The 21,397-nt window shown below is 42.5% G+C and overlaps 1 protein-coding gene across 1 annotated transcript in view; it reads left to right on the forward strand.

Moving 5' to 3' along the window:
• Positions 1 to 311: 311 nt before the first annotated feature.
• Positions 312 to 21,397, forward strand: part of CPN1 (carboxypeptidase N subunit 1) — a 60,346-nt gene continuing 39,260 nt past the window's right edge. The window contains exons 1-2 of the mRNA XM_073552787.1: positions 312 to 748; positions 18,812 to 19,008. Coding sequence (XP_073408888.1) covers positions 526 to 748; positions 18,812 to 19,008 — 420 coding nt within the window. The 5' untranslated portion in view covers positions 312 to 525. The remainder of the gene's footprint in view (positions 749 to 18,811; positions 19,009 to 21,397) is intronic.

Below are 21,397 nucleotides of genomic sequence, written 5' to 3' on the forward strand. Positions count from 1 at the left end.
CAAAAAAGAATTAATGATACATCCATGTGAACATTTGGTTCAAGCAAATCTGAAGATGTGGATGTAAAACGTGTTAAGCACGATTACATAGTAGCAAACAATCAGATACAGTGTGGTAAACTGTAACGACAGTGAATATGTGACGGTTTAATCGTTCAGCTTCGCTAGTTAATTAACTGTTTGCACACTGGTTAATAAATGAGCAGAGGTCAGTGGTGCTTGGTCTACCTGGTGGGGGCCACAGAGAGGAGGAGGAGGAGAGCAGAGGGGAAGGAGGGGGTTTCCTCAATCAACTGCTGTAAGTCACTCTGTAGGATGCTGTCTAGGGAGGAGTTCTGCAAAAGTAACTTTTTTTCCCCCCTTAGTCCACCTCACATACTTCCATCCACTGGGCTGCAGTCAGCAGTGGGCTGGCACTATTCTATGAAATTGGAGCAGGCTGGTGGCAGTTCACACTGGTAGAGGGGCAGGACAGGAGTTCTCTGTTACCTATCCTATGGAAACTTCAGGGAGAAAGCTGAAAGAATGAGTGTGAAGTTGTGCGCTGTCCTTCTCCTCGTCCTCCTGTGTAAGGTGGCAGTACCAGTCAGCTTTCATTACCACCGCTACCAGGAACTGATCCAGGCTCTGTATGATGTTCACCATGCCTGCCCTTATATCACCAAGATCTACAGTATTGGCAGAAGCCACCAAGGGAGGCACCTATATGTCATCGAATTCAGCGACAACCCGGGCACCCATGAACTGCGTGAGTATCCGGGCATGGGGGGGGGTCTTGTCACAACTTAGATTGTGTGATATAACTTTCATTTTTTAGATCGGATTCAAGAAAATGTAAGTAATTATATGTCATCGTAATGTACTATGATATAAGGATAATGATAATAATAATCAATAAGAAGAATATACCATGTAATACATAATGATAATGTACCATATCATATCCTATTATTATTATTCATGTGTGCTATAGCTAATCATATGATAGGAGCAGAAATCAATTCTGTGTATCCATCATCTATTATCTATCTATTCCTACGGTATCTAGCTGTCTATCATCTATCTATTATCTATCTATCTATTATCCACTGCCAGACACAGACAGAAGAGAGCCTCTGTGCACGAACAATATATTTGCCCTTTGCAGCCAAAGACCTAATAAAAAAATGCAAAATTACACCTGCTTTGGAGGTATAAATGGGCTCCCCTACCTCTTGGTCCCCTCTGCGGCTGCACAGGTTACACCAACAATATGTCTATCTATCTATCTATCTATCTATCTATCATCTATTTATCTATCTATTATCTATTTATCTGTCTATCTATTATCTATTGATCAATCTATATAAATTTGTATTCGTGCTGCTCTACTTCTCTTTTTGTATTTATCTATCTATTATCTGTCTATTTAACTATCTATCTGTTATCTATCTATTCATTTATCTATCATCTGTCTATCTATTATCTATCTATCTATTTATCTATCTATTATCTATCTATTTGTCTATTATCTATCTATCTATGAAAATCTGAAGGCAGCACTCCTTTTCAAAAGGTAAAAAATGTGGTTTTATTTCAGACCCACATGGTTGACGACGTTTCGGCTCATGCAGTGCCTTTATCAAGCCCTGATTGATAAAGGCTCTGCATGCGCCGAAACGTCGCCAACCATGTGGGTCTGAAATAAAACCACATTTTTTACCTTTTGAAAAGGAGTGCTGCCTTCAGTTTTTCCATATGTGAATTTTGGCTTTTTGGATAATTGCTTGGGAGGCCTGTGCACCCAAAGAATTTGGATTATGCTGTTCCATTTTTTCTTGTAACTCTATCTATCTATTATCTGTCTATCTGTCTGTCTGTCTGTCTGTCTGTCTGTCTGTCTATCTCTGCCTTTAGTGGGCCATTCACATGAGATAACTTGAGGATCCATTGGACAGACGGCTATCTTTCCCCACTCCCACATACATGAATGCCCGGGATGGCTGGGTGTTCATTTGTTCATCAGATCCTGAAGAGTTTGGGGGGTTTTGCTGCCTTTCATCTAATATATATGGAGGCTGTTGGTGAATCTCCATATCTATCTGACCGTCTATCTGATGTTAGTTATTTATTGGTGCAGCCTGTGACCCTTTGCCACTTTCTTACCCTCCACCCATCTGCTGCTATATTAAATACATTTTCAGGTAAAGTTTCACCTTTTCAGACACTTCACAAACTTTACTTACTGCAAATGTTTAGGCCCCCAATTCATCAAGACTGGTGATTGGTATATGGTGGGTCTGGATGAACAGCCCCCTGGAAGAAGATACACTTTAATGATTAAGCGTCCTGGACCTTATAAGGAATTTGCCATATTTTTCAGCTGCCATGTGCCACCTAAATAAATGTGCGTCAGTCATAGGCATGCAGGCACTACGAATGAACAAAAAATGAAATATTTGCAGCATTTTAAGCAGTTTTACACTTGTGCTTGGTGAATGAGCATCTATCCACCTTCTATTCTAATGGAACTATTCCTATATAAGGCTTTGTTCACACATTGCGTTTTTGCAGCATTTTTTTTTAATGAATTTTTTTAATGCTAGTTTTTAGCTGCGTTTCACAGTACCAGCAAAGTTTATGAGAGTTCAGAAATCTCATGCACTCACCTTGCTTTTTTTTCCTGACTGTTTTGACAAAGAGCTGCGTTTTTGCAAAATGCAGCAGTCACTTCTTTCAGCAATTTTGCAGCCTTTTTCCCCCTATTGAAAACAATGGGTAGTGCTAAAAATGCTGCAAAAACTCTGGGGGGGAAAAAAACACAGGTATCAGATTTTGCTGCATTTTTGGTGTCAACACCTGATGGAGTTGAATCAGATTTTTTTTATGCACTAAACGAGAACAAGAGACAAATGTACCCTGACAAAAAGGCTGTAAAAAATGCACCAAAAATGCGTCAAACACTCAGCAAATGCAAAAATGCAATGTGTGAACATAGACTAAGAAGGAAAGAATTATGTCATTGACAAAAAAGCAGCAGAGGGGAAATGCCTGCCCCATATAAACCCTGGGTGACAGCAGAAGCCTCCAAATGAGATGTCACCTGTTACCTAACATGTAGGGTTTATGTAACGACACTGTATATGGTCAGGATGGGGTACACAGAAGTGTTACACGCTGTCGATCTACATTGATCGCAGTGTGGATTGTTTGCATTCTTACATGGACAATTGTCCCATATAATGGCTCTGGATTGCCCAGAGGCTTATCACTTCAACTGTTTTATTACCTGTCACGTGTATCAGCAGGGACTGCACAGGTTCCACATTGTAAAACGTTTCATAGCAGCAACTAGCAATTGCCAAGAATACAGAGAATCAGAGATTATATGATTATATGATATGCTAAACACATATGTATAAGTTCCATTGTGTGTATATATATATATATATATATATATATATATATATATATATATATATATATATACACTGCTCAAAAAAATAAAGGGAACACTTAAACAACAGAGTATAACTCCAAGTAAATTAAACTTATGTGAAATCAAACTGTCCACATAGGAAGCGACACTGATTGACAATAAATTTCACATGCTGTTGTGCAAATGGAATAGACAACAGATGGAAATTATTGGCAATTATCAAGACACCCTCAATAAAGGAGTGGTTCTACAGGTGGGGACCACAGACCACATCTCAGTACCAATGCTTTCTGGCTGATGTTTTGGTCACTTTTGAATGTTGGTTGTGCTTTCACACTCGTGGTAGCATGAGACAGACTCTAGAACCCACACAAGTGGCTCAGGTAGTGCAGCTCATCCAGGATGGCACATCAGTGCGTGCTGTGGCAAGAAGGTTTGCCGTGTCTGTCAGCGTAGTGTCCAGAGGCTGGAGGTGCTACCAGGAGACAGGCCAGTACACCAGGAGATGTGGAGGGGGCCGTAGGAGGGCAACAACCCAGCAGCAGGAATGCTACCTCCGCCTTTGTGCAAGGAGGAACAGGAGGAGCACTGCCAGAGCCCTGCAAAATGACCTCCAGCAGGCCACAAATGTGCATGTGTCTGCACAAACGGTTAGAAACCGACTCCATGAGGATGGTCTGAGGGTCCAACGTCCACAGATGGGCGTTGTGCTCACAGCCCAACACTGTGCAGGATGCTTGGCGTTTGCCACAGAACACCAGAATTGGCAAATTCACCACTGGCGCCCTGTGCTCTTCACAGATGAAAGCAGGTTCACACTGAGCACATGTGAGAGATGTGACAGAGTCTAGAGACACCATGGAGAGCGATCTGCTGCCTTTAACATCCTTCAGCATGACTAGTTTGACAGTGGGTCAGTAATGGTGTGGGGTGGCATTTCTTTGGAGGGCCGCACAGTGTTGGGCTGTGAGCACAACCCAAGAATTTCAGTCTCTCGATGTACAAAACTGATAGAGACATACCCCAAGCGACTTGCAGCTGTAATCGCAGCAAAAGGTGGTGCAACAAAGTATTAAGTTAAAGGGGTCGAATAATATTGCACGCCTCACTTTTCAGTTTGTGAATTTCCACAAAAATGTAAAATAACCAATACATTTCGTTCACCTTCAGAATTGTGTCCCACTTGTTGTTGATTCTTCACCAAAAATTTACATTTGGTATCTCTATGTTTGAAGCATGATATGTGGGAAAAGATTGAAATGTTCCAGGGGGCCGAATACTTTCGTAAGGCACTGTATATATGCTATTATGTCTGTATACAGTTGTGGACAAAAGTTTTGAGACTGACGCAAAGTTTAGTTTTCACAAAGTTTGTTCGTTCAGTGTTTTTAGATCATGTTGTCTGATGTTTCTATGGTTATTGAAGGACAATTATCAGCATGTCATACTTTTTTTAAACTTTCATTGATAGTTTATGCAAAGACTCAATATTTGAAGTGTTGACTCTTATTTTCAAGACTTCTGCCCTTCGCTATGGCAGCTGGATATCAACATCAGGGCCAAATCCTAAGTGATGGCGACCCATTATTACCTAATTATTACTTGGAATTTATCACAATTTCTGTTTTTATTGTCCACTGACTTTTTGCATATTGATCATAGGTTGTCAATGGGATTGAGATATGGATATTACAGCCATAGAACCAAACTTTTAATGGTTTGTTCACCGAGCCACTTAGTTATCATTTATGACTTGTGACATGGTCTCCTTCATGCTGGAAAAAGCATTGTGCATCACCAAGTTGCTCCTGGAAGGTTGGGAGAACTTGCTCTTGTATGATGTTTGCATTTCATTCTTTTATCTATGGCAGTGCTATTAAATAAAATTGTGAGTAAGCCCCCTCAATGAAAAGCCCCCAGATATCAATGATCTCAGGATGCTTTATTATTGGTAGGACACAGGGCAGCGCTCATCTTTTCTTCTCCAGATAATCATTCTTCCATATGTTCCAAATAGTCTTCATCAGAGAAAATAACTTTTCCCCAGTCCTCTACAGTCCAACAAAGATATTTTAGGCAGGTGTGGAAGAAATACTGTAAAGTAAGACCAAATCATATAAAATAAACCAAGCCAAATCAATATTTGGTGTGAGCAACCTTTGCCTTCCAAACAGCATCAATTATTCTAGGTTCACTTGCACCAAGATATGGATTTTGTTGGATTATAGTCTGGTATGAGTAATAATTATATGAAACAGGTGGTAATGATCATGATTTTCATAAGTAGGTTAAAACACAGTCATTAACTGATACAGAGACAGCCTTGTAGGAGGCTTAAAACTGGATGAGTAACAGACAAACTCTGCTGCAAAGGTCAGATGGTGTAAAACAATTTCATGTCACAGGTTATGCTAATGAAACCTGAGTAAAGCAACCAGACACAAGGTGGTGACACAAGGTAGTTATACTGTGTAAGGGTGGAACAGGACTTTAGTCGTGACCTGAATAACCGCAATATCTATGTCCAGTCTTTCCCTTACAGAAAATTGTACTCCTCTTCAGCATACCTGCATCTCCAGATTCTGCCCCCTCTGGGCACTTCCCAGGTGACGACGATCCCTCTTTCAGGCGACCCCCAGCAGTGGAGACACAGTCTAAGTTAACTTTAACATTTTCTTTACTGAGTACTTCACAGTTCAAACGTTACATCCACAGTTGGTACATCTTGACATTTACTGGTTTCCTCATCTTTCCCTTTCTGGCTCTCACTTCTGTGCAGTACCACACCCGGACCGGACAGTCCTAGATTGCTCCCCAGTTCCTTGCTGGCCTGACCTCGCCATGACTACAATTCCTTCTGCCTGTTTCGCCCCAGACTCGAAATCATCAGTCATCAAGTTTGGTTGCCTCTGGTAAAGCATTTGGCCCATCTGTGCTGATCTCGTTGAAGCTCTAACTTCTTTCAGCTCATCTGCCCAACCGACTCCTGCCCTAAAAGCGTCTGCCCAGGCGATAAGTCGCCACATCTTTCCTTTCTTGTACTGGTCGACTGCTATGACACACAGTGGCCGTGGGTAACGAGGGCTGCAGCGCTTTAATGTTGCGTGGCTGCCAAGCTGACCGGGCCTATAGCCCATGTGGACACTAGGGCACCCTGGCCCCGTCTGACTTAACTTCCTACAAGCTCCCCTGTTACTACCCGACAGTCCCTCCTACCATTAACCCTCTATAAACATCCTATAAGGCCCACTAGTATGCCCCCCATCTAGTGGCCCACAACAGAACTACACTTACCCTATATATAAGAACTATCTACTAAAGTGCCCTTCTCTAATGTCCCCCAAAAGGATGCACTATATTTACCCTAAACTGTACATGAACATCAGTCACATTATATTATACAATACTATACTAAAGGAACACAAAACAATATAATACAGTTTTCTACAGAATGGTAACACATACACACATGTGGCTGTACCATAAAATATGAGCGATAATACATATTTCTATGTAGCAGTGCCGCAGGCATTTATCATAGACATTATCAACAAATGAAAGACAATTAGAAGGAGGGAAGTGCAAAGGTCATTATATCCCTTACAACTGCATCAGCAAGGTCTTCCTCAGGCAGATTTCAAAGCAGGCTGGGGTTTCAAGATGTGATATTCAAGTTCTTTTGAAGAAGCACCAAGAAATGGACAATGTTGAGAATTGTAGACACAGTGGTCAGCCAAGGCAAAATAGTGCAACAGATGAGACACACATCATGCTTACTTCCCTTTGAGATCGGAAGATGTTCAGCAGTGCTGCAGCAGGGACCCAATTACACCCATCTACTGTTCAGAGAAGTCTGGCCAAGAGTGGTCTTCATCTATTGATCCAGAGAGCCATATCTTCGACATAGAAACATAGCCAAGTTGCTATAGTATGTATGAAAATATAGGAACTGGTGTGCAGTAAAATGTCAGCAGGTGCTCTGGACTGATGTGTCAAAATGTGAAAGATTTGTGTGAAGATCAACGTGTGACTGGACACACCGCCTCCAGCAGGGCGAATTTATGACACACACGACCCTGGATAGACCACCTCCAGTATGGCGAACTTAAATAATAAAACGTGCAGCCGGATACCCCACCTCCAGCAGGCGAATTTCAGAAATACACCTCCTGCACTCCCCTGAGTCAGTATCTCTACACTCCTACCGATCCCTAGGCCGGTTCCGCACCGGGCGCCGCTCAGGATACCTTTAAAACCTAGCTCGCCCTGCACCTACCCCTTTCTAGTGAAATGGCCGGTGCAGAGACTAATCCCACCACTGCACTGAAACATACATAAAGGAAAGGCACAAACAGGGAAACACCACTTAGCTTTGCTCCGTTGCTCTTGCTCCCAGCAACAGAGTCCACCACCAGAATGCAGCTTTCCTCCTGAATAGCTGCCACCAAGCTCTGTCAGAGCTGCAAGGAAATCCCCTCTGACTCCTTCCACACCAGGGCTCTGACTGTGCTGCAAGGAACTCTCTCCAGCTCCTTTCTCCACCAAGGATGGTTGGAAATGAATACTATCACCAACCCCAGTGAGAGCACATGACACACCTTTATAGTTAAGCCAGAGGAATCACACCTGTTAGATTCCCGTGTAATAACGCTAACCACTACCGGGGCAAACTAGAACAAAAGACACCACTGTGTAATAATCCTAATGGCCACCGGGGGCAAAACCAAACTTAAGCACAAGCTTAAGGAAAAAAAAGGTTACATGTGCTTTTAACTGTCATCATCCAACCTGGATCATGACAATTTGGATGTAACAGAAGGCAGTTTGTTTGCCGAATGACTGGAGAGCGACACAATAATGATGGTCTGCAGGGACAGTAAAGCACGCTGGAGGTTCCTTGCAAGTCTGAGGCTACATTTCAGCAAATGGAGAGGAGGATTGGTTAGGGTTAATGGTAATTTCAATGCTAAGAAATGCTGTCAGATACTGTACTTATCCATTGTGCAATAACAGCAGGGATGAGTTTGGTGTCAAAATAATTCTGCAGCAGGAGAATGACCCCAAACATACAGCCAATGTCATTAACACTATCTTCAGTAGAAAGAAGAACAAGGAGTCCTGGAAGTGATGATCCGGCACCACAGAGCCCTGATCTCACATCATCTAGTCTGTGTGGGACTACATGAAGAGACAGAAGGATTTGCACAAGTGACAGATACAGAAGATCTGTCGTTAGTTCGCCAAGATGTTTGGAACAACCTCCTGCCGAGTTCCTTCAAAAACTGTGTGCAAGTTTAACTATAAGTGAAGCTTTCATACTGTTTTGAAAGCATTCTTACGTTGCAGAATTTTTTCCACACCTGTCTAAACATTCTATACAGTAATGTACTGTATATAGTAATGTATATACAGGTGCTTCTCACCAAATTATATATCATCAACAAGTTAATTTATTTCAGTTCTTCAATACAAAAAGTGAACCTCATATATTCTATAGAGTCATTACACACAGAGTGATCTATTTCACATGTTTATTTCTGGTAATGTTGATGATTATGGCTTACAGCCAATGAAAACCCAAAAGTCATTATCTCAGTAAATTAGAATACTTTATAACACCAGCTTGAAAAATGATTTTAAAATCCGAAATGTTGTCCTACTGAAATGTATGTTCAGTAAATGCACTCAATACTTGGCCGGGGCTCCTTTTGCATCAATTACTGCATTAATGTGGCGTGGCATGGAGGTGATCAGCCTGTGGCACTGCTGAGGGGTTATGGAAGCCCAGGTTGCTTTGATAGCAGCCTTCAGCTCGTCTGCATTGTTCGGTCTGGTGTCTCTCATCTTCCTCTTGACAATACTCCATAGATTCTCTATAGGGTTAAGGTCAGGTGAGTTTGCTGCCAATCAAGCACAGTGATACTGTTGTGTGTAAACCAGGTATTGATGCTTTTGGCAGTGTGGACAGGGGCCAATCCTGCTGGAGAATGACATTTCCATCTCCAAAAAGCTTGTCGGCAGAGGGAAGCATGAAGTGCTCTAAAATTTCCTGGTAGATGGCTGCGCTGACTGGTCTTGATAAAACACACTGGAGCTACACCAGCAGATGACATGGCTCCCCAAACCATCACTGATTGTGGAAACTTCACACTAGACCTCCAGCAGCTTGGATTGTGGCCTCTCCACTCTTCCTCCAGACTCTGGGACCTTGATTTCCAAATGAAATGCAAAATTTACTTTAATCTGAAAACAACACCTTGAACCACTGTGCCACAGTCCAGTTATTTTTCTCCTTGGTCCAGGTAAGATGCTTCTTCATTGTCTATTGGTCATGAGTGGCTGACACAAGGAATGCGACACTTGTAGCCCTTGTCCTGGATACGTCTGTGTGTGGTGGCTCTTGAAGCAATGACTCCAGCAGCAGTCCACTCCTTGTGAATCTCTCCCAAATTTCTGTATGGCCTTTTCTTAACATTTATTTCAAGGCTGCGGTTATCCCGGTTGCTTGTGCACCTTTTTCTACCACACTTTTTCCTTCCACTCAACCTTCCATTAATATGCTTGGATACATCACTCTGTGAACAGCCGGCTTCTTTAGCAATGACCTTTTGTGGCTTACCCTCCTTGTGGAGTGTGTCAGTGACTGCCTTCTGGACATCTGTCAGGTCAGCAGTCTTCCCCATGATTGTGGAGCTACTGAAACAGACTAAGGGACCTTTTTAAACACTTAAGAAGCCTTTGTAGGTGTTTTTTGCTATTTATTCTTATTTACTGAGTTAATGACTTTTGGGATTTCATTGGCTGTAAGCCATAATCATCAACATTAACAAATAAACATGTGTTCCTGAGCGAGTGTGAACGAGCTGAGTGTGACCTGAGCGTAAGTGCGAACTGTGGTAAGTGTGTGACTTGAAATTCAGTGACTTTAGATTCAGAGAGTTTCCAAGGGAGGTCTTACTGAATTGCTGTTATAGTAATACTTTTTTTTTTTTTTTTTTTAATTTATTTTTGCTTATCTTATTGTCTGGTGCAATCCCCATTAGGATGTGCTCCACTATTGCCAATGCCATCCAGTGCACGTCTTGCCGCATGTATGCAGTCCTTGAACAGCCGGTCGAGGGTGCATACTGCTGTGCAAGATGTGAGCACGTTGTGCATTTGGAAGCCCAGATACTGGATCTAAATGTGCAGCTGGCAACACTGAGATCCATAGACAATATGGAAAGGAGTCTTCTGCTCACTGAGCAGACGCTCACTGGGATAGATGAGGGGGGGGATGCTAGGTTGGAGCTGCAGGACAATGAAGCAGCTAGCTGGGTGACAGTTAGAAGGCGGGGTAGAGGGAAGAGCACCAGGGAGGCTAGTCCTGATCTGGCACACCCCAATAAGTTTGCAAAGTTGGCAGATGAGGGGAGTGTTAGTGCAGGAGTAGCACTGCTGCAGCAAGGCATGTCCTCTGAAAGCCGGAGGAGTGTCTTCTCCAGTAAGGGGGGAAATAGGAGAGCAGGGCAGGCCAGACAGGTTCTGGTAGTGGGAGACTCAATTATTAGGGGAACAGATAGGGCAATCTGTCACAAAGACAGGGATCGTCGAACGGTGTGCTGCCTACCTGGCGCTCGAGTCCGACACATCGCTGATCGGGTTGACAGATTACTGGGAGGGGCTGGTGAGGATCCAGCGGTCATGGTGCACATTGGCACAAATGACAAAGTTAGAGGTAGGTGGAAGGTCCTTAAAGATGATTTCAGGGAATTAGGCTGTAAGCTTAAAGCAAGGACCTCCAAGGTGGTATTTTTGGAAATACTTCCTGTACCACGTGCCACGCCAGAGAGGCAACGGGAGATTAGGGAGGTTAATAAGTGGCTCAGGAATTGGTGTAGGAAGGAGGGGTTTGGGTTCCTGCAGAACTGGGCCGACTTCTCAGTTGGCTACAGGTTCTACGCTAGGGACGGGCTGCACCTCAATGGGGAGGGTGCAGCTGTGCTGGGGGAGAAAATGGCTAGAAGGTTGGAGGAGTGTTTAAACTAGGGACGGGGGGGAGGGTATTCCTTTTATAGGAGGGGAAGACAGTGCAGATAGAGACCTGGGCACAAATAATGACATTGGGGGTGGGGGTGGCATGGGGGGTGGGGTTAGAACAGTTAATAATTTAAGAAAGAATAGAGGTACAGAGAGATACATAAAGTGCATGTATACTAATGCCAGAAGCCTCGCCAACAAAATGGAGGAATTGGAGTTAATGTTGTTGGAACATAATTATGACATGGTGGGGATATCTGAGACATGGCTGGATGAGAGCCATGACTGGGCAGTTAATTTACAGGGCTATAGTCTGTTCAGAAATGACCGTACAAATAAGCGAGGGGGAGGCGTGTGTTTATATGTAAAATCATCCTTAAAACCCATCCTTCGTGATAATATATATGAATCTAATGAAAATGTAGAGTCCCTGTGGGTAGAGATAAGGGGAGGGGGGAAAAATAATAAATTACTGATAGGGGTTTGTTATAAATCTCCAAAAATAATGGAAGCTACAGAGAATATCCTCATAAAGCAAATAGATGAAGCAGCGACTCAAGGAGAAGTCATTATTATGGGGGACTTCAACTACCCTGAAATACATTGGGGAACCGAAACCTGCAGTTCCAGCAAAGGTAATAGGTTTTTGACTACTATGAGAGACCATTACCTTTCACAACTGGTTCAGGACCCAACAAGAGGGGGGGCACTGCTAGACCTAATATTATCCAACAGGCCAGACCGCATATCAAATGTAAGGGTTGGGGGTCACTTGGGTAATAGTGATCACAAATTAATAAGTTTTCATGTATCCTTTAATAAGATGTGTAGTAGAGGGGTTACAAGGACACTAAACTTCAGGAAGGCAAATTTCCAACGGATGAGAGATGATCTTGGTGCAATTAACTGGGACGATATCCTGAGACATAAAAATACACAAAGAAAATGGGAGACGTTTATTAGCATCCTGAATAGGATCTGTGCACAATATATACCGTATGGGAATAAACATGCGAGAAATAGGAGGAAACCACTATGGCTAAATAGAGCTGTAAGGGGCACAATAAGAGATAAAAATAAAGCATTTAGAGAATTAAAGCAAGTAGGTAGTGATGAGGCATTAACTAAATACAGAAAATTAAATAAATTCTGTAAAAAGCAAATCAAGACCGCAAAGATTGAGACAGAGAGACTCATTGCCAGAGAAAGTAAAAATAATCCCAAAATATTCTTTAACTACATAAATAGTAAGAAGCTAAAAAATGATAGTGTTGGCCCCCTTAAAAATAGTCTGGGTGAAATGGTGGATGAGGATGAGGAAAAAGCCAATATGCTAAATGACTTTTTTTCAACAGTATTTACACAAGAAAATCCCATGATGGATAACATGATCAGGGATAAAAATTCTCCATTAAATGTCACCTGCTTAACTCAGCAGGAAGTACGGCGGCGTCTACAAATCACTAAAATTGACAAATCCCCGGGCCCGGATGGGATACACCCCTGAGTACTGCAGGAATTAAGCACAGTCATAGATAGACCATTATTTTTAATCTTTAAAGATTCCATAATAACAGGGTCTCTACCACAGGACTGGCGTATAGCAAATGTGGTGCCAATATTCAAAAAGGGGACAAAAACTGAACTTGGAAATTATAGGCCTGTAAGTTTAACCTCAACTGTGGGTAAAATCCTGGAGGGTTTTCTAAGAGATACTATACTGGAGTATCTGGAGAAGAATAACCTTATGACCCAATATCAACATGGGTTTACAAGAGACCGTTGATGTCAGACTAATCTGATAAGCTTTTGTGAAGAGGTAAGTTCCGGACTGGACCAAGGGAATGCAGTGGACGTGGTGTACATGGACTTTTCAAAAGCTTTTGATACGGTGCCACACAAAAGGTTGATACATAAAATGAGAACAATGGGGATAGGGGAAAATATGTGTAGGTGGGTTAAGAGCTGGCTCAGGGATAGGAAACAAAGGGTGGTTATTAATGGAGCACACTCGGACTGGGTCACGGTTAGCAGTGGGGTACCACAGGGGTCAGTTTTGGGCCCGCTTCTTTTTAACATATTTATTAATGACCTTGTAGGGGGCATAGAGAGTAGAATTTCAATATTTGCAGATGATACTAAACTCTGCAGGGTAATTAATACAGAGGAGGACAATTTTATATTACAGGAGGATTTATGTAAACTAGAAGCTTGGGCTGATAAATGGCAAATGAGCTTTAATGGGGATAAATGTAAGGTCATGCACTTGGGTAGAACGAACAAGTTGTATAATTATGTGCTTAATTGTAAAACACTGGGCAAAACAGTCACTGAAAAAGACCTGGGTGTATGGGTGGACGACAAACTCACATTTAGTGGCCAGAGTCAAGCAGCTGCTGCAAAGGCAAATAAAATAATGGGATGCATTAAAAGAGGCATAGATGCTCATGAGGAGAACATAATTTTACCTCTATATAAGTCACTAGTGCGACCACACTTAGAATACTGTGTACAGTTCTGGTCTCCGGTGTATAAGAAAGACATAGCTGAACTGGAGCGGGTGCAGAGAAGAGCGACCAAGGTTATTAGGGAACTAGGGGGTCTGCAATACCAAGACAGGTTATTACACTTGGGGTTATTTAGTTTGGAGAATCGAAGGCTTAGGGGTGATCTTATTACAATGTATAAATATATGTGGGGACAATACAAAGACCTTTCTAATGATCTTTTTACTCTTAGACCTGTGACGGGGACAAGGGGGCATCCTCTACATCTGGAGGAAAGAAGGTTTAAGCATACTCACAGACGCGGATTCTTTACTGTAAGAGCAGTGAGACTATGGAACTCTCTGCCATATGATGTTGTAATGAGTGATTCACTACTAAAATTTAAGAAGGGACTGGATGCCTTTCTTGAAAAGTATAATATTACAGGGTATATACACTAGTCTCCTTAATATTGCGTTGATCCAGGGAGCTAGTCTGATTGCCGTATGTGGAGTCGGGAAGGAATTTTTTTCCCCAATGTGAAGCTTACTGTTGCCACATGGGTTTTTTTTGCCTTCCTCTGGATCAACATGTTAGGGCAAGTTAGGATAGGATATGGGTTGAACTAGATGGACTTAAAGTCTCCCTTCAACCTTAATTACTATGTTACTATGTTACTATGAAATAGATCACTCTGTAATGACTCTATATAATATATGATTTAACTTTTTGTATTGAAGAACTGAACTAAATTAACTTTTTGATGATATTCTAATTTATTGAGAAGCACTTATACTATCATTTGCTGGCTTGATAAAGAAGATGGTAGCCTCCACATCCTGGGCCACAGAGATGTGGCTGCACATGTGTGCTTATTTCTCCATTCACTGGGAGTTACAAGAAAACATGGAGAAGTTGACACAATTGCTTAAAGTCTAGGCAATCATCTGCTTAACTTTGGATTCAAGACTATTACATTTTATCTTGACTTATACATTGCAGCAAACTGTCTAGACAGTACAGGGATTTGTGCTGCTGATCTGTTTACTTGACTAAAGCCCGCCCCACAGATTAGATAGCTGTCCGCCAACAGCTGTCTCCCCGACTCTCCGATACACAAGAATACTCGGCTTGGTTGGACGCTCCAATGTTCTTTATGTGACTGCCACAATAGATTGCTCTCGCGATGGTTTATCTCACAAAGAACAAATTGTTCGGCCAATAGAAATCCATCGTGCTGGATCCTTCTCTTCCCTAACATCATCCGGCACACATTAGAATGTTGACCAATCACAATGATGTAGGCAGGTTTGGCCAATTTTAGTCCAAAGTGTTTGGGGGCCTTACTTATCGAGGTGGGTTTCAACCTTTAATACAGCTGCATTATACTTCAGAGGTGAACTCTTCCTGCTTTCCTTGAGTTTGATGGTGAATTGAAATCTACGAAGCAATTGTTAAACCAAACATTGCATAAAAATACAGTATAGTGCATGAAGATTTACCTTCCCCTCCACACAATAGGAGCTCTGCTACGTTGTTAGAAATGTTAATAGTAACTAGCTTGTCAACTGTTTCCAGCATTGTGAATAAAGCTCTGGGGTATAATACAGAATGTAACTCAGGATCAGTACAGGACCAGTAATGTAATGTATGTGCACAGTGACTGCACCAGCAGAATAGTGAGCACAGCTCTGGGGTATTATAGAGGATGTAACTCAGGATCAGTACAGGGTCAGTAATGTAATGTATGTACACAGTGAGTGCACCAGCAGAATAGTGAGCACAGCTCTGGGGTATTATAGAGGATGTAACTCAGGATCAGTACAGGGTCAGTAATGTAATGTATGTACACAGTGAGTGCACCAGCAGAATAGTGAGTGCAGCTCTGGAGTATAATACAGGATGTAACTCAGGATCAGTAATGTAATGTATGTACACAGTGACTGCACCAGCAGAATAGTGAGTGCAGCTCTGGAGTATAATACAGGATGTAACTCAGGATCAGTACAGGATCAGTAATGTAATTTATGTACAGTGGGGAAAAAAAGTATTTAGTCAGTCAGCAATAGTGCAAGTTCCACCACTTAAAAAGTTGAGAGGCGTCTGTAATTTACATCATAGGTAGACCTCAACTATGGGAGACAAACTGAGAAAAAAAAATCCAGAAAATCACATTGTCATTCCTCCATGCAGATCTCCTCTAGAGCAGTGATGTTTTTGGCTTTTCGCTTGGCAACACGGACTTTCAACTCCCTCCAAAGGTTTTCTATAGGGTTGAGATCTGGAGACTGGCTAGGCCACTCCAGGACCTTGAAATGCTTCTTACGAAGCCACTCCTTCGTTGCCCTGGCGGTGTGCTTTGGATCATTGTCATGTTGAAAGACCCAGCCACGTTTCATCTTCAATGCCCTTGCTGATGGAAGGAGGTTTGCACTCAAAATCTCACGATACATGGCCCCATTCATTCTTTCATGTACCCGGATCAGTCGTCCTGGCCCCTTTGCAGAGAATCAGCCCCAAAGCATGATGTTTCCACCACCATGCTTTACAGTAGGTATGGTGTTTGATGGATGCAACTCAGTATTCTTTTTCCTCCAAACACGACAAGTTGTGTTTCTACCAAACAGTTCCAGTTTGGTTTCATCAGACCATAGGACATTCTCCCAAAACTCCTCTGGATCATCCAAATGCTCTCTAGCAAACTTCAGACGGGCCCGGACATGTACAGGCTTAAGCAGTGGGTCACGTCTGGCACTGCAGGATCTGAGTCCATGGTGGCGTAGTGTGTTACTTATGGTAGGCCTTGTTACATTGGTCCCAGCTCTCTGCAGTTCATTCACTAGGTCCCCCCGCATGGTTCTGGGATTTTTGCTCACCGTTTTTGTGATCATTCTGACCCCACGGGGTGGGATTTTGCGTGGAGCACCTGATCGAGGGAGATTATCAGTGGTCTTGTATGTCTTCCATTTTCTAATTATTGCTCCCACAGTTGATTTCTTCACTCCAAGCTGGTTGGCTATTGCAGATTCAGTCTTCCCAGCCTGGTGCAGGGCTACAATTTTGTTTCTGGTGTCCTTTGACAGCTCTTTGGTCTTCACCATAGTGGAGTTTGGAGTCAGACTGTTTGAGGGTGTGCACAGGTGTCTTTTTATACTGATAACAAGTTTAAACAGGTGCCATTACTACAGGTAATGAGTGGAGGAAAGAGGAGACTCTTAAAGAAGAAGTTACAGGTCTGTGAGAGCCAGAAATCTTGATTGCTTGTTTCTGACCAAATACTTATTTTCCACCATAATATGCAAATAAAATGAAAAAAAAAACAGACAATGTGATTTTCTGGATTTTTTTTTCTCAGTTTGTCTCCCATAGTTGAGGTCTACCTATGATGTAAATTACAGACGCCTCTCATCTTTTTAAGTGGTGGAACTTGCACTATTGCTGACTGACTAAATACTTTTTTTCCCCACTGTACACAGTGAGTGCACCAGCAGAATAATGAGAGCAGCTATGGAGTATAATACAGGATGTAACTCAGGATCAGTAATGTAATGTATGTACACAGTGGCTGCACCAGCAGAATAATGAGAGCAGCTATGGAGTATAATACAGGATGTAACTCAGGATCAGTAATGTAATGTATGTACACAGTGGCTGCACCAGCAGAATAGTGAGTGCAGCTCTGGGGTATGATACAGGATGTAACTCAGGATCAGTAATGTAATGTATGTACACAGTGACTGCACCAGCAGAATAGTGAGTGCAGCTCTGGAGTATAATACAGGATGTAACTCAGGATCAGTAATGTAATGTATGTACACAGTGACTGCACCAGCAGAATAGTGAGTGCAGCTCTGGAGTATTATAGAGGATGTAACTCAGGATCAGTACAGGGTCAGTAATGTAATGTATATACACAGTGACTGCACCAGCAGAATAGTGAGTGCAGCTCTGGGGAATAATACAGGATGTAACTCAGGATCAGTAATGTAATGTATGTACACAGTGACTGCACTAGCAGAATAGTGAGTGCAGCTCTGGAGTATAATACAGGATGTAACTCAGGATCAGTAATGTAATGTATGTACTCAGTGACTGCACCAGCAGAATAGTGAGTGTAGCTCTGGAGTATAATACAGGATGTAACTCAGGATCAGTATTGTAATGTATGTACACTGTAACTGCACCAGCAGAATAGTGATTGCAGCTCTGGAGTATAATACAGGATGTAACTCAGGATCAGTAATGTAATGTATGTACACAGTGACTGCACTAGCAGAATAGTGAGTGCAGCTCTGGAGTATAATACAGGATGTAACTCAGGATCAGTAATGTAATGTATGTACACAGTAACTGCACCAGCAGAATAGTGAGTGCAGCTCCAGGATATAATACAGGATGTAACTCAGGATCAGTAATGTAATGTATATACACAGTGACTGCACCAGCAGAATAGTGAGTGCAGCTCTGGAGTATAATACAGGATGTAACTCAGGATCAGTACAAGATCAGTAATGTAATGTATGTACATAGTGACTGAACCAGCAGAATAGTGAGTGCAGCTCTGGAGTATTATAGAAGACGTAACTCAGGATAAGTACAAGACAAGTAATTTAATTTTTCTACACAATGACTACACCAGGAGAATATTGAGTTTAGCTCTGCAGTACAATATAGGATGTATATTTTATGAATTGTAATATTTGAAAAAAAGTGACTCAACTTAGTGTATATTACATATTTTTATAAAAGCGATAGTGCCAATTACTTTTTCTTGATCCAGGCTAATATAGCAGCTCCTTCCCCATTGCATTTGTCTAGATATAACCCATGATTTAGCTCCTCTTATCAGGTTCTGAAATATTAAAAATATCTTCCATTTTCTTTATAGTGGAGCCGGAATTTAAGTATATTGCAAACATGCATGGAAATGAGATCCTGGGTAGGGAGCTGCTCATTCAACTTTCCGAATTTCTATGCGAGGAATATCGAAATGGCAATCAGAGGATCATTGACCTAATCCAAAACACAAGGATACATATCATGCCTTCTATGAATCCAGATGGATATGAAGTAGCAGCCAACCAGGTATGATTACAGATCTCTATCTCTCATCCGTGACAGAATGTTTCCTTTTTCTTCTGCCCTGCTGGGTATCGTGGAAAATGAAAAAAATTTGGTTGCAAAACACTTCAAAGGAGCAGCGGAAGTAATGTCTATCACTTGGTGTAAAATGTGTCAGCACAGGTTGTCATCAATCAAGTCAAAGTGTTCTCCAGGTGTTGAGCAGGCTGTCAAGCAATATGTCCTTCTTTGTTCCTATACCGCCAGTGCAAATGAAAAACTGTGCTGCCCCCCAGGACTTTTTGTCTATTCCACAGTCCTGTTTCAATATCTAATATCAGGGACAACACCATAGGGTTGGAACGTGAGAGGAAACTAGACAAAGACCCATCAAAGCCTTGGAAGGACATACAAAATCCATGCACATATTGGCTGTAGTGTGCATTAACCCCCAAAATCTGTGCACTTATTGGCTGTAGTGTGCATTAACCCCCAAAATCCATGCACATATTGGCTGTAGTGTGCATTAACCCCCCCCTAGGATATTAGGTCATACTAATTCTGAATCAGTAGAGTATCCTGATGTACATGTGCGGAGGTCTAGTTGATCGTGGGTCTTTATAGTGGAAGAAAGCAGGCAGCATGTTCTCCTCCAGAAGTAAGGAGTGCCAACTGTAGGGCAAGTCAGCAGAATTTGTAATGCAGCTTTAGATGTGAATGGAAAATAAGCCAAGATATGATTCAAGATCAAATAAAGATACGTAAAGCATTTGCAACATTGCTCGATATTACAGGTGTAGCCATCCATAGAAGATAAAGATTTCCCAATGCAGAAGTGTATCTCAATAACTATCTAAATTCATTGGCTTTTGTTGTGTACAGTGTTAAAGGGGTTTTTTTTTTTGGGGGGGGGGGGTCAGTAAGCTATTGTCCCCAGGAGCAGTTCAGAATAAAAAGAACAAACCGTTTTACACATGTTCCCTGAGTCCAGCATTGAGTCTCCAATGATGCCTCACTCATGCTGTTTGTATGCAGCGCAGGCACAATGTCGACAGCACTACAGCCGATCACTGAATTCAGCGATTTTCGTCTACATCTGCAAATGTGGGTGAACTGCACCAGGAGGACAAAACTTTACTGAAAAACTAAAGTAAACTGTGTTACTTTTCCCCATAGTGATACCTTGTGTATTAGTTCTTTAGCTCTAGGCTGTATTAAGAGAAGCATAGAGTCTAGATCACGTGAAGTCATTATCCCCCTCTACTCCTCCTTGGTCAGACCTCATCTGGAATACTGTGTCCAGTTCTGGGCGCCACATTGTAAAAAAGACATTGAAAAACTGGAGCAAGTTCAGAGGAGAGCTACCAGTATGGTGAGCGGACTGCAGAGTATGTCCTACAAAGAATGATTAAAGGGAATCTGTCACCCCATTTTTTGACTATGAGCTGCCGGCACTGACATCAGGGGCTTATCTACAGCATTCTGTAATGCTGTAGATAAGCCCCCAATGTAACCTGAAAGAGAAGAAAAGGGAGTTGTATTATACTCAACGGGGGGCGGTACGGTCTTGGTCCGATGGGTGTTGTGGTCCGGCACCTCCCATCTTCTAACGGTGACGTCCTTTTCTTTGCTGCCTGTCGTGCTCCAGCGCAGGCGCACTGCTCTGCCCTGTTGAGAGCAGAGCAGAATACTGCAGTGCGCAGGCGCCGGACCTCTCCCAGCGCCTGCGCACTGCAGGACTCTGCTCTGCCCTCAGTAGGGCAGAGCAGTGCGCCTGCACCGGAGACATGACAGGCAGCAAAGAAAAGGACGTCATCGTTAGAAGATGGGAGGCGCCGGACCCGGACCGCGACACCCATCAGACCAAAACCGGACCTGGACCACCCCTGAGTGAGTATAATATAACTTTTTTTTCTTCTCTTTCAGGTTACATCGGGGGTTTATCCACAGCATTAAAGAATGCTGTAGATAAGCCCCTTATGTCGGTGCCGGCAGCTCATAGTCGAAAAATAGGGTGACAGATTCCCTTTAAAAGATCTGGGAATGATTAGCTTGCAAAAAAAGAAGGCTAAGAGAAGACTTAATAGCGGTCTACAAATATCTGAAGGGATGTCACAGTGCAGAGGGATCATCCTTATTTTCATTTGCACATGGAAACATGAGAAGCAATGGAAGGAAACTGAAAGGGAGAAGATACTGGTTAGATATTAGAAAAAAACTTTTTCACAGTGAGGGTGATCAATGAATGGAACAGGCTGCCACGAGAGGTGGCGAGTTCTCGTTCATGGAAGTCTTCAAACAGAGGCTGGACAGACATCTGTCTGAGATGGTCTAGTGACTCCTGCATTGAGAAGGGGGTTGGACACGGTGACCCTTGAGGTCCCTTCTAACTCTAACATTCTATGGTTCTATG

This window comes from Dendrobates tinctorius, unplaced genomic scaffold, assembly GCF_039654945.1.
Source record: "Dendrobates tinctorius isolate UK_male_01 unplaced genomic scaffold, ASM3965494v1 ptg000196l, whole genome shotgun sequence".
NCBI classification, from domain to species: domain Eukaryota; kingdom Metazoa; phylum Chordata; class Amphibia; order Anura; family Dendrobatidae; genus Dendrobates; species Dendrobates tinctorius.